At 38.3% G+C, this 13,665-nt stretch overlaps 1 protein-coding gene across 1 annotated transcript in view; it reads left to right on the forward strand.

Moving 5' to 3' along the window:
- The first annotated feature begins 2,484 nt into the window (after positions 1-2,484).
- Positions 2,485-13,665, forward strand: part of LOC133395631 (uncharacterized) — a 39,312-nt gene continuing 28,131 nt past the window's right edge. The window contains exons 1-2 of the mRNA XM_061664708.1: positions 2,485-2,773; positions 7,607-7,709. Coding sequence (XP_061520692.1) covers positions 2,598-2,773; positions 7,607-7,709 — 279 coding nt within the window. The 5' untranslated portion in view covers positions 2,485-2,597. The remainder of the gene's footprint in view (positions 2,774-7,606; positions 7,710-13,665) is intronic.

Raw genomic sequence — 13,665 nt, forward strand, 5'->3', positions numbered from 1 at the left:
GACATGATCACATTGTGTGAGTCATACACACTTTACTTTCAGTTGCAGTTGTTTGGAAGCCAGCAGTGAAAGGCCATGCAAAGTATAGCGGTTGGGTGGGGCAGTTAAATAAAAACACACTATTTAGTCCAAGGCAATCTGCTAAATAGGTCTAAAAGGTGAAGGTATTAAGATAATGAGTGCACATTTTCAAGTTCATGAGCAATTAATCGATATTTGACTAAGGGGATTTGAACTGGGAAAATAGGACAAACTATTAGAAATGAATTACATACAGTACATATGAGAACTCATAATTCAATTACGTCACACAAGCTCTTGATATGAGTCAATCTCCTGTTGTCTTCATTTGTTTGTTAACTACTCTGATGTTCCAGGTCAAAAGGTGATGTCCCCTCTGGTCTCATGAATTATAAATTTGTGATCATACAAGTTGTTCCTTATGTTTTGTTTCTCTCTTTTTTTTTTTTTTTAAATCCACTCAAGATCTTGTGAACATACAAATTTTGAACTTCTACATCAGTTTAATGAATCATAATTTATGAAGCAAGCAATTATCTTCAGAAACATACAGCTACCGTATTTTCACGACCATAGGGCGCACCGTATTAAAAGGGGCAGTCTCGGTTACAGGGTCTATTTCTGTATTTAACACATACATAAGGCGCACTGTATTATTGGGCGCAGGCATGGTATAACATACGCTAGCTTAAAACATACGGTAGCATGCATGCACGCACACTAAAACAATGTTTTTAAAAAGGCAGCGGGAGCAAAACTGATTTCGGTTGTACTCTATTGAAGTATTTAACAATGTACTCACGTTATTTTTTTGATCAATCCTCATCCACAAATCCATCAAAGTCCTCATGTTCTGTATCCGAAATGAACAGCTGGGCAAGTTCTCAATCAAACACACCAGGTTGGAGTCAGTCTCGTTGCCGTGCGGCTCCTCAGAAAGGATGCCGGCTTTTACGAAAGCTCGAACAACAGTGCCAGCAGACACGTTAGCCCAAGCATCCACAATCCATTCACAAACTCGCCCGGCGCTGCCTCCTAGTCTTAGTAAAGCTGTGTTCGCTATCTGTCATCCATCGCTCCCACGCCGCGAGTCTGCAACTTATTACCGTAATGCCTAGTATGAACAAAATCAGGGGCGGCTGGCTTGATTGCTACTTTACGAGTGGAGGCTGGCTTGACCGGCGCTAAATGCCTACTGGGGGCTTGCCTTTAGGGTCCTCCTTCCCCCTTTAACGGCCGCATGCTGTCCTCAGCCACGTCCGCTTTTCCTCTGTATAAGCAGCGTGTCGGCAGGAAACGCTCCCAGTCAGTCAAGCGGAGCGCTCATCAAAGTCACACAACAACATTTACAGATTTTGGAACTCGGTGCACACATAAGGCCCGCCGCATTATAAGGCGCCCCGTCCATTTTGGAGAAAATGTACGACGTTTAAGTGCGCCTTATGGTCGTGGAAATACGGTATATAGCTTTTGTTCATTTGCTAGTTTCATCTAGAGCAGACACTTTTATTTTAAACCTAATCTCTCACATCTCTCATTTCACTCTAAGAGTTATGAAAAATGTTATATATTTTTAGAGGATAGGGTTGTAGAACAAAACTAAAAGAAATGGTCTATGATGGCCATGATTTCCTTATGTTATTAAATCTCAATTGGTCTCCAAATGACATTGAGTACAAATATCTTGTTGATTTATCCACCGCAAATGCAACATTTTCAAAAGGGAATATTTCTTTTCATTTATATTTCCATCGATACCATCATACATACATTGATTTGAATGTTTCACTTTGGCGCCTTGTATTCTGCTGTAGTATTTCTATTGAACCTTCATCATCATCAGTCTATAGTAGACTTGAGCTCATACTTGCAGCGTCACTCAGCGGCAGGTTGGCACACTCGCGCGGCTCGAATGATTTGTGCTGTAGTAGATTTGCGGCGCCATCAAGCGGTGGAATTTGGCACTTGAATGACTGTGACCAACTCAAGAAACTGCAACTGATCAGTGACAACACTCAGTAAAGCGTTGCAGCAATTCAATACAATACGAGTTTGTTAATTTTTTTTAAAGTCCAACTCTTTTGAGTGCATAAATTAAATGGCTCCAGTGTCTCCGACTGCTCATCACACAAATAGGCCCTGGCCTAAACAGAGAAATATTACAACACAATACATTTCCACTTTGTTTGTGTTATGTTTATTATCCTATATGGGTGGAGCTCAATTCATTAAATATTGGAGGAAGGTTCATTTATTTCAGTGGTTAATGTCAAAAAGTCAAACTCATATATTATAAGGATTTATTAAAAACTTTTAGAAGGCCAATTCCTACCTAAAAAAAAAAATTATTTTGCGCCGCCACTGCTTGAAGCACGTGAGTGTCGACCAATGGTAAAAGCGAGTGTGTAACCACTCACACGCACACATTTAGTTGTCCACTAGAGGCTGCGTTAAGGGAAGCTGTCATCTGGCAATAAAGTACCATCCTTCAGGCGCCTGCGACGCGCACCATTCATGTAATCTGACTTCACAGCGATCTTCTCATCCAAGGAGCTGCTCGGACGTGTTACGTGGACATGTCGAAGAAGGAGTTCACCAAAAGGTCTTTCGTCAAATTGTTTTCCAGGAGTGAACCCGACCTGCACGAGTCGCCGGTGAAGACAAAGACGCACGAGAAAAAGAGGTTGAAGTTTCCAAAATTGAAGCTAAAATCCAAGGGCGGCCCCTCGTCCGAAAAGCAGCTGGTGTTCAGGTAAAATCTGCACAATTGTCATCGTGGTTCGTTTTTCTTGTCTGCTTTCATACTTTTCATCGGTCGCCTCATTAGGTACACCTGCACAATCGACCCTAATTTCGAATGCTTTTCAAATGATAATACTAAACATCAAAGTGCAACACACTTTAGAGTTAGTTTGCTGGTGTTTTGCCTAAAGGCGCAACAGTAGTGCTCGGGAGAGACCTTCCACCACCAAACTAGTCACAATTCCAAATTATTTGGACTGCAGTGTTTTTTTGTTTTTGTTTTTAAACGTGTGGTAATCTAGCCATCCATATGTGCAATGTGCTTAACACATTGTTGTTATTATTATTATTGTTATCATGTGTTTATATATTTATTTATTTATTTTCTGTTCAGGAATGTATATAAATACTAATAACCAAATGTCTTTATTAAGGAATGTGCTGCTTTACCCATGTGTTTTAGTTTTGGGTAGAAACACTACATTTTGATACTGGTGTACTAACATGACAGAAACAAAACAGTGCTGCTTATTTAGGCTACCTGCGGTGTAAATCTTACTGGGTGGCGGTCCAATAAATGTTTCCACCACTGTGTGAGCACGGTGTGTTAAAGGTCAGAGGTCTTCTGAATTTTCTAGAACCCCTTTACAAGTCAGGCCTCACAGTCAAAGGTTCCCGGTTTTCAAATCTCACGCAGGCCTTCGTGTCTGGCGTTTTCATGTTCTCCCCATGCTTGGATGTGTTGTCGCCATGTGTTTGGCTTCCTCATGCATTCAAAACACGTGGATGTTAAGTTAATTGAAGACTTTAAATCGCCCATTGTGTGATGGTTGTTGGTGTAGATGAGCCCTGTGGGGAAGTGGCAACTCGTCCAGAGAGTACGTACCCCGCCTCTCGCCCCATGTCCGCTCACCTGCGACCCCGATGAGGATATGGGGGGATGGATATAAAATATTGTACACTGTGTAAAATAAATGCTCGGAGAAAAAAAAAAGAAAAAAATCCTATCCCAAAAGTAAAAATACTTTGTCCATTTTCTATAGCACTTGTCCTGATAACCTTATTTGACCTTAAGTAGAATATACTTCAAATATATATATATATATATTGGTATAAACAGCCAGTATTTGCCATAAATTCCTGCATCTCTTTCTGTGTTGCTGTTGGCCTCTTGCTTCCTGTCCAGTTGTCTTCTGGTCTTTTCAACAAATTGGGAGGGACATCCAGTTCTTTGTAATTAATGGTACTGTTGTGTCGTATTTTCTCCATTTGATGATGGCTGATTTCACTGTGCTCCACGGCATACTTACTGTCTTGGAAATTCTTTTGTACCCTTTTCTTGATTTACAGTATACTTTTAAACAGTGAGATCTCTCTGCGGACCACGGTTTTGTGCTGTAAGATGTAAAAACCCTACCAGAACATCTGAACTTTATTTGGGGTCATATAGTAACACCTGCATCAAAATCATCCACGCTCAGTTTTGATTCATATTGTCAGTGGCATTATTTTAACGTTTATTGTAACCCACAGAGATACTGTGATTTATCAATTTCCCCACAAGGCTGAGCAACTAGACTATCCATCCGCTTCTTTATTGGAATGTACAGTACAAAGAAAACTAGAGGAAACATTGTTTTCTTTGCAGTAGCTGCAATTGACTGGCGACTAGTCCAAGCTGTAACTCGCCTCTCACCCAATTTTTCCATTACTTTCTTCCTCTCGTGTCGCAAACAAGCCGGTCAATATATTACAAACATCTCTCGGTATGATGCACTGCAGTTACACATCAGTGCAAATCACAACCACAATGATAAATATATCTTAAGTAATCCCAGTCTGGCAGTGCCAATCAAAAATGAGCAGTATTGTCTTTGAAAAGGCAACATTTCATTTATATATTTCATATCTCAGATTTTGGAGGTGTACCGAATGTGGTGGTACATCTATGATTTATTAGGGTCACCAACTCCTAAACCTAATGCAATAAACCTTAATTATCACAGATTTTAATGTTCGGTTTTATTGTAAGGTGTCATGATTTGTTCATACTTTAGACTGGATTATGATTGGAAAATTAATTGTCCAGTCACTTGGCCAGTATATAAAAGTAGCAAATGTTTAGTAAAATCCTGTAGAATATTTCCTTAGATTTGCATATCCAAACAAATGGAGTAACAGTGACCTGAGACATCCTTGAACTCTTTCCAGTTCTGACTTTGTGCAACATTTCACAGTCCCCGGATGCTTACAATGTTGCATGAGTTTTTACTGGAGGAAGGTTCAGTCCTTTCGGGCACCAACACAATTTGTTTTTTTGCATGACATCATTGATATTTAAATAAAATGATACAAAACAGGAACATTTGCATGAAGAAGAGGTAGTATTTTGCACATTTTGACTGGATCTGGTTCTTTTTTTATTTATTTATTTATTTGTAGGCCTCAGTATGCTGGACACATGAGAAATTTAGCAAATTACCATTATTATATTGAGATGAGTTTTTATTAGAAAAGTTGATCGATGTATAGTACGTCAAGTCCAAACAATTAGTAAATCTGAATTTATTACTCAGAATACTGCACATTGAACATAATACACTTGTCTGTTTTAAGTCAGTGAGGACACATAGACAGCAGTGTGTCCAACCTTCGTGGAAAAGGGCGTTTGTTTTGCAGATACTTGTTCAAGATGGTGGCAATGCAAAAACAACGCCATGGTGTTGTTTATCATGTGGTTAGAGACTACACTGACTGGCTGTGTGTGTTTGCATAGTGAAAAGACCAATAAATGATGGGTTTACTCAAGAGCTGCATGCTTCATGACTGGGGTAAAGGTTAACCATATATTTGCACTCCCAAAACAGTCATACGTAGGTCAGAAATAATAAAAAGTGAAGATATATTTAATAGCAGAATGACTTCAGCGTAAATTTTCATCCGAAGATACCTTTTATATGGTCTATATTCATTTTTGAATTTTGTTGGAGTTGATGAATGTCTGACTCTGACAACTTGATGAATAAATATGTTTTCATCTACATTTTGATGTTGTTCTAGATTAATTTTAAATCCATGATTAACAAATTATCTTTCGATTTGGGTGTTTTGACAATAAATATTTGAGTTTTGCATCTCAGAGTTCACAGGGATGAAGTCTCACTCTCACACAGTTCCCCTTTCAAGCAAAGGTGAAACACACCCACAGCACCCTTAGGGGGGTTGTAGCTGTCCTGAATGAAACGTCTATATGGCAACTTTGTATATTCCACTCAGATTCATTAGCAAATGAGAAAGGCCAGCAGCATCATCTTTTAATAAAAAAAAAAATCCTCTATAGCAGTTTGAAGCAGTGCTTTGCACCAAAATCAGTCCCATAGTATTTCAATCTAGTATGAAGGCACAACTGTCATAAAAAAAAACATGTACATCAGGCCAGGTCAAACGTGTGTTTCTCACCTTCTCCTGACTGATGGACAGGGATTTAAAGAAAAGAATGAATGTTGAGGACTTGTCAAAAGCACGACAATGGTACCTCTGTATGTGTGTGTTGTTATGTTTGCATTTGCAGATTGTCAAGTATGTGTCCACCCAGCGGATGCTTCATTTCCTACAATTACACAATCTAATGCAGGGATGGGCAACTTTGATGAAGTGCACAACCCTCAAATGTTTTGTCCATCCTTTTGAGGGCCATGCTGTGAACATACCCCTACCGCTACAGGGGAGATATTATTTTCCTCATGAAAAGTAGAAAAAGTTATTCATATTTTGTTATTCAAATGTATTATACCAGCTGTATATTATTATATTTAAAGTTAAGCTAAATATTTTACTAACCGCTCAAGATGATGTGCTGTTATTGCATTGCTAATGCACGGCCCGCCATTGCTGACAATCCATAGTATTATAATAACAAATGCATGATTGTCTTTGTTGAAGCAACATTTCTGTAAGAGCTCTTCTATTAGATCTCACTGTATTGTGCAGGTGTTATCGCATGTACGTACAAAACAAGCCCCAATTGTTGAAGCGGTGCTCCGCTCTTAGAAGAGGCTGAAACAGCTGTTTAAAACCTGAGTGCAGCAATAAAAAGTTGAAAAGCTATGCTTAAAAGGGCTTGCCTTGAGCCACAGATCTATGAACTTGTGCTCGAGATGTCGGCTTGCTATGTGGTTTCCTAGACCTTCCAGTTGTGCAAAGCAGAGGCGCCTCTGAGTGTATCAAGTGACTATTGTGCCGTTCGGCTGATGTGTTGACAGCTTGTGAGTTACTGTATTCATGTGGTTTGATTTTTGACTCACTGTAGTTAAGCCCGGTTCGGCTTTCCCAGTTTATGCTACACAGCCTACATATAAGCAATGATCGTAAAACAGCAATTTAAAGAGTGCAGCTGGATAAAGTGAATTATGGTATATCTAATTAAAATTGCATGGTTTTTTTTTTCACATTTTTAAATGTTAATTAACATTAGCGTAATGGCACAGTTAACACTTCTTTTGCTGCAAAAGTCACACTTACACAATATGGAATGTTGTTCCAAGAAACACGACGTCAATCTCTGTTTAGCCGGTTCTAATCAACATTCTCCTAAGCAATGATTCATTGCTGTGTTTAAAAACAAAACAAAAAAACAACAACAACAACACTTTGTGTCTTGTCCCAGCATAATGAGATTTGCAGTCCTATGGTATTCCCTAGTTTTGGTCAAAATACCGCTCAAAAACATCACTTCACATCACACTACTAAAAACAATTTTGAAGCTTTGTTATGCTTCATTCTGATGTACCTTAATACTGTAAGTGATGTGATTTGTTAATTGTTCCACTGTGTGCTCCTCAGTCCTGCTGAACTCAGTAACAGTCCGGTAGATGGACCTGGCCGGGCTGACAACGTGTTGGACAAGTCAAGCTCTTCTATATATGCCACTGCACGCAGGTCGAAGGTCAGTAAAGTAGTCATCGTCATTGCCCACCAATTCTTTCTTGCATTTGGCCTGTTTAAGTTTTGGCGGGGTTCAAATGAAACCACCGGTTCAAATTTCAATTCAAAAATCCAAAAACAATACAACTGAGATGAACTTAGAGGGAAATAGATGTAAAATGTACATTTGTTTTTTTGCGGGTATAAGTGTAGTGGCTAAAAAAACAAACATGCCTTGATTCTTGGTGCCGGAGACTGAACAAGGTGTTGAAAGATTTTGGTCAAGTTTGACATAAAGATGAGATCTGGGGACTGTGACAGATGAACAATGATGGCACTGAACACTCCCCTGCTAATAGGATTTGTTGCCGGTCTTTGGATTTTGGCTCTCACTGTGTGGTCTTTTGTGGCCTTCTGCTTTGTGCCTCCCCAACATGCCTTGCTCGAGGTGAAATTACCCCCCTTCGTAGCACTTGTTACCATATCTGTCTTCTCTACCTCTGAAACAGCACACCTGCATTAAATAGGCTCCAGATACTTTAAAATAGCACAACAAAGTCATTTCTAAATTATTTAGCAGACACTTTAATCCAAGCTATTTTGTATTGCTTTCAAATAAGTGACTAAGAACATACTATTGTGCTTAAGGCCACTTGAAAAGTAGGATAATAAAACTCAATCAGGTGAAGGGTAAAAATACAAGTGAGGTGAATCCTTGTTGTCGGCCTATCCAAAGACCTCAAATCTGGATTGTGATGTCCCTTGTGGCAGCTAGTTCAGAATGAATTTACGTGAAAGTTCTTTCCAGTCCAGGATAGCAAAAAAAAAAAAAAAAAAAAAGAGAACTAAATCCGGATCATTCTGATCCAGACTACTTCAATACTTTGTGCTGTGGGCTTCATGAATCCTACTCATTCCGACTCATGCCAGTCTGTACTGTGCAGTATTTGTTGTATTTGTTTTTGCTGTCATCTGAATGGTGCTCATTGTGTTTGAGCAGTGTAGTATTCACACTTGAGCTAAACCATGATCGCTTGAAGTGGTCTCGGCCCGTTGTTTAGTGCCTGCCACAGTATGGATGATAGCATTCACACTTGACCAAAGGAACTTCACTATAAGAGCAATTGCAAATAGCAAATATCCCTCACTCAATACAAAAGCAGTAGTCGTATTCGTTGCTACAATGCAATCTCCAATCGACAGATCAGAGATCAGCCTACCTGCCACCAACAACCACAGCACTTTCAAAAAACAATACACTTGGCTTCATATCCATAAAGGGAAACTAGGGCTGCAGCTATGGAATATATTTTAGAATCAATTCGTCAACTGATTATCCCATTGATTAATCAGATAAAAATGGATTTTGCATAATTACATAGCTGGCTGCAAACTGTCTGTGTGTTGAGTGATTGGGCGTCATTTGTTGCCATAGATGCTCATGTATGAATGTGCTTATTAAATGTTTCTTTAGTTACCGTTGACCACTTATGGGCGCATTGCGATATCTTGTACCTGGTTGTGGCAGAGTATATTCGATTAGCTAACATCGACATGTTCCCCTGTGTTTGCTTAGACGTGCTGTTGTGGTACACCAGTTCTGCTTTGCGGTAGACACATTTGCACTTTATCTTTTTGTATGTGTGAAATGATTCCAACCATTCCTCCTGGCTTGCCGCCATTGTATCAATTTATTTCTACTTGCATTGGTGCTTGTGTCTGCTGAAGCGTTAGTCTGTCCAAAGATTTTGCTTTGACCCTTTTTTTATTTTTTATTGTTGTATCCAATTATTTGAGTAATTCAATTTACGTTTAACGCATTCCTCATTGTGCACTGAGTGGCACCTCTTTGAACTGAATGGACCAAATGAAGTGGCAAACAACTGTAGGAACAGGAAGATAACTTCATACTACTTGATGATTTGTAATCCAGTCAAGAGACAAGAACTTCTTGTTATGCAAAACATGTTGACTCTACTCTTTTAATTGGCTGTTTTAGTCAAACAATATAATAACATCATTTAAGTGTTGCTGCCTCATGATTTACAGTACAACTGAATGGCTGATTGGCAGATTTAGATCTGGTTTTAAACTTGCATCTGAGTGTGTACCTGCTAAGATTGTAGATTAATAGTGTTTGTAGATTCTCGCTTCAATGAGTTCTTTGAAAGAAAACAAATCTGTTATTGGGAACTGTTTCTATGAAGAGAGGCATGTCATATTGCATGTTCTTGGAATCGATATCCTGCTGTGCTGAGAGATTTGGGTTCTTGACTAATTCATTACAGTATTTAATTGAGGGAGGTCGACTGACATGTTTGTCCATCATTTGTTCATGAATCACATTTTTGTTTTGATCTCTACATCTAAATCTACCTTTCATGGGATATTTATATGTTTGCGCACACATGCTGCCTAGTTGATGTTTGTTTAAAGTTGTCGTTGCTGTAACTTTGGGCTTGTCCCGTCACAGATCACCAACAGTGAGTAACTCGCATGATTTACTTGGCACAGTTTATTTATTTATTTTATTTGTTTGCCGGATGCACTTCCTACACACAATTGGGAACCCACCCATTTTTTTTTGTCCGGGCTTAGGTCTGGCAGTGGCTCAGTATTGAGGCAATCAAACCCGGCCATCTGCATGAAAGGCAGCAGCATGGAACGATAAACTACCAGTATGTTCAGTACCATAGTATTATAATATTATAGTATTATATTTGGAAGGTCGCAAATACAATATGCAATTTTTTTTTTAGAAGAAATTGGTTCATTGTACATCTTGATACCACGGCTTAACTCGAAGGTAAATGTAACTGTGGAAGCGCTTGAAAGTCTTAGAACGTACGTGCTAACACAAACTCACAAAACCTGTGTTTTACGATCATGTCTTGGAAAAAAACCTTTTTATGTGGACATACCATGAGAGCTGTCTAGCCTGGTCCACCCGTCATGATTATGGAGGCCATTTTGTTGTGCTAAGCATCCCCCAAAAAATTCTGATCAGTTCTCATAAAAATGATATTTTCTGACTGCGATAGTCTACAAATCATTAGAATGAGACAATTGAAAATGTAATTTGGTTTGGCACACAACATGCATGACTAATAAGTCCAGAATCTAGTGCACAATTGCAAGTGCATTGGAAGTTTAAAGGGGTATTGTTGTAAATTAGTGATACATATTGCAGATTTAAAACACACCACTGTGTGTAAATGCTAAGATAAATTGTGCTGTCAAAAATGGGCTCGTTTACCATGTGGTAAACATGCTCTTAGCTTTCCGAGTGCTCAGTCCCCTAGTGAGTATTTCACCAGTTGTTAGCCCAGTCCAAAATTTGAAGAAGCAGTTTACTTACCGTTTTGCTTCTTTTCCTGCTCCAATTATTTCTAGCTTACTATTCTGGTTGAGCTTTAGCAGAGTTTTTCCTGTGATCGGCTTGCGACGAGTCCAGGGTGTACCACGGTTCTTGCCCAAAGTCAGCTGGGATTGGCTCAATTAGAAAAAACTTCCAAAAGTATGTAAGAAAGTTTCATATTCTACTGCAAGATATTGTACTTTATAATTGACATTTAGATTTGAGGTCAGAGCCTAGATGTGTGCCTTCCCCCAAAGACCACGAAGTAGGTGGTTGGGGTTGTCATGAGATTGTTACAGACATGACATTTCCAAATAAAATAATCGTTGGAAAAAAACACACCTTAACATGAATCCTTCGACCTGTGTTATAGCTATTCACTAAGATTAAAAACGTATATTTACACTACATTAGATTATGGACCCTACTCCTATAAGTGTTACGGTACTTGTCTAAATGTGAACCTTTTTAATCTCTCAAGCATTTTTCACAAGCTCACACTCGACTTTGCAAAGTAACACTTTATTTGTCCTTGAGTTTACACTGCTGTTAATGCCACCTGTTCAATCATGTTACACCATCTTTTTCTATATTACACCATTCTACATGGAATAGCACACACTCACATGCCACCTGTGAAATAAATTGTCACATTTGTTTTATTTAAAAAAAAAAAAAAAAAAGACATTGTACCCTTTAGTGAACATACTGAGTCTACCATTCTCTCCAGAAGAGGGTGCAAGTGCTCTACTGAGCTATCATGCTTAAAAAAACGGAAGTACCAAATTAAACTCTGCTAATATGCAAAGTTGACACTTGAGCTGCATAACAATGTATTAGTCATGTGTTTGTTTATTCCTCGACAATTGTGAACCTGTTCCCATAAATCATTCTGACCTGTGACTCTTACTTCGACTTGTCATCTTGTTGCAATTCTTTATTATATTTCACAAACAAGAAACACAAACAAACAAGTCAACACATCAGCAATACAAATGATGTAGGACTTGTTCAGGCTAACAGACAAAACCTTTTTTTTTCTTTTTCAATTAAACCTATTTATGTAATATAAAGAGATGAGATGCTTCATCAAGCTGTGTTGAAGTGCTTGATCACTGAAACTGTTGTGCGCTGTTATCTGTGATCAGCATTTTCATATCTCAATTTAGGGTGCACTTTGATTGTTCCTTTCGCTACTCATTTTACTTTACAACTCATCCATCGCAGAATGAAGAATTTCAGTTGACACACCCGGTGGAGATTGTCGTGGATGACTGGATGGGGTCAATGTTGTCATCAAGTCTCAGTAAAACACCTACAAATAGTCAACAGTCTTACATCAGTCTTATCTCATCAAGTTTGCATTCATGTGGACCGGTCAGTATGTTTTACGCATATAATGGGATACCCAGGTAATACGTGGTATTTTCCCAGATTCTGTTGTTACCCATTTTAATAATGCTACCTTTTATTTGTTTCAATATAAATATTCATCATCATTTCCCCAAAACATTAACTTCAGTTTCAGACATGCAATTCTCAGAAAATTAGCTTAATCTGTCTTCTCAGTACACTTTCTCCTCCTGGCAACATTTATACACGTGCAGTGTCGCCTGTGTCACTTCCCTACCTGAAAATAACAGTTTATTGTTTGTCAGTAATTAAAAATAAAAGAGAAATTAAATGGAACAAGTGTGACTGAGCCAGGACACGTTCTGAGTCAATGGCACTGCTTATATTGCAATAAGTACTTTACCTTCCGCTATCATTTCAGGGTCGGTGCAATGGTTCCGGCAGGCTCTGAACGTGTCGCCCCCTTTTTTTTTTTTAAATATATAAATGTTACCAACCCAGTACTTTAATGAACTGATACTGGTTTTAGCAGATCATGTTCTTTAATCTTTGTTTAGGGTGGAGCAGTTGTAATGCTTGGAATGAAGACATGGTGTCAGCTTCTTTACTTGTGTAAAGTCTAATAGGAGCTCAAAGCTGTGCTTGAATAGATTTATTTAGCTTTGAAGGAAGTCTTGTTTTAAAGTTTTTCAATGAATCCCCTGACAAGGGATTCAAACAAGAAGCACATATACGTTTGCCATTTGAAATTTCCATACTTCAAATTCATGTAAACAAACTGAAAAATGAAATAAAAAATAAGGTAAGATTGGCTAAGGAAAGTGTTTAATATTTTAGATGTTTGGTTCTGTGAGGAAATTATTTTAGGAAGTAAAGCATATCATATGTAGTTTTTCAATAATGTATGTCAATCATGTGAGATTCAGTTTGAGAACTGCATCAGTATTCTAACAATTATCTTATTTAGCTACATAAGAGAGGCAAAATAAATCTTTCTGTGGATGGTAATTCAGATAGTAATTCAGATAAACAATTTTTATTTATTTCTATAATAAACATTTACAGTACATAAGGACTGCATTTCACAACTATTGCACAGCCTTCTTTCAAGTGATGTGATCATATTTATTGGTCTTTTATTCAACCTGTAACACGGTAACAATGAGATTGTAAACAAACAACAACCCACAAGATAAGGAGATGGGTATGGATGTTCGGACCATGTCACTTTTACAAACTTTGCTAGAATTTGCCATTTATGTATTCT

Source organism: Phycodurus eques, chromosome 20 (assembly GCF_024500275.1).
Source record: "Phycodurus eques isolate BA_2022a chromosome 20, UOR_Pequ_1.1, whole genome shotgun sequence".
Classification (NCBI taxonomy): Eukaryota; Metazoa; Chordata; class Actinopteri; order Syngnathiformes; family Syngnathidae; genus Phycodurus; species Phycodurus eques.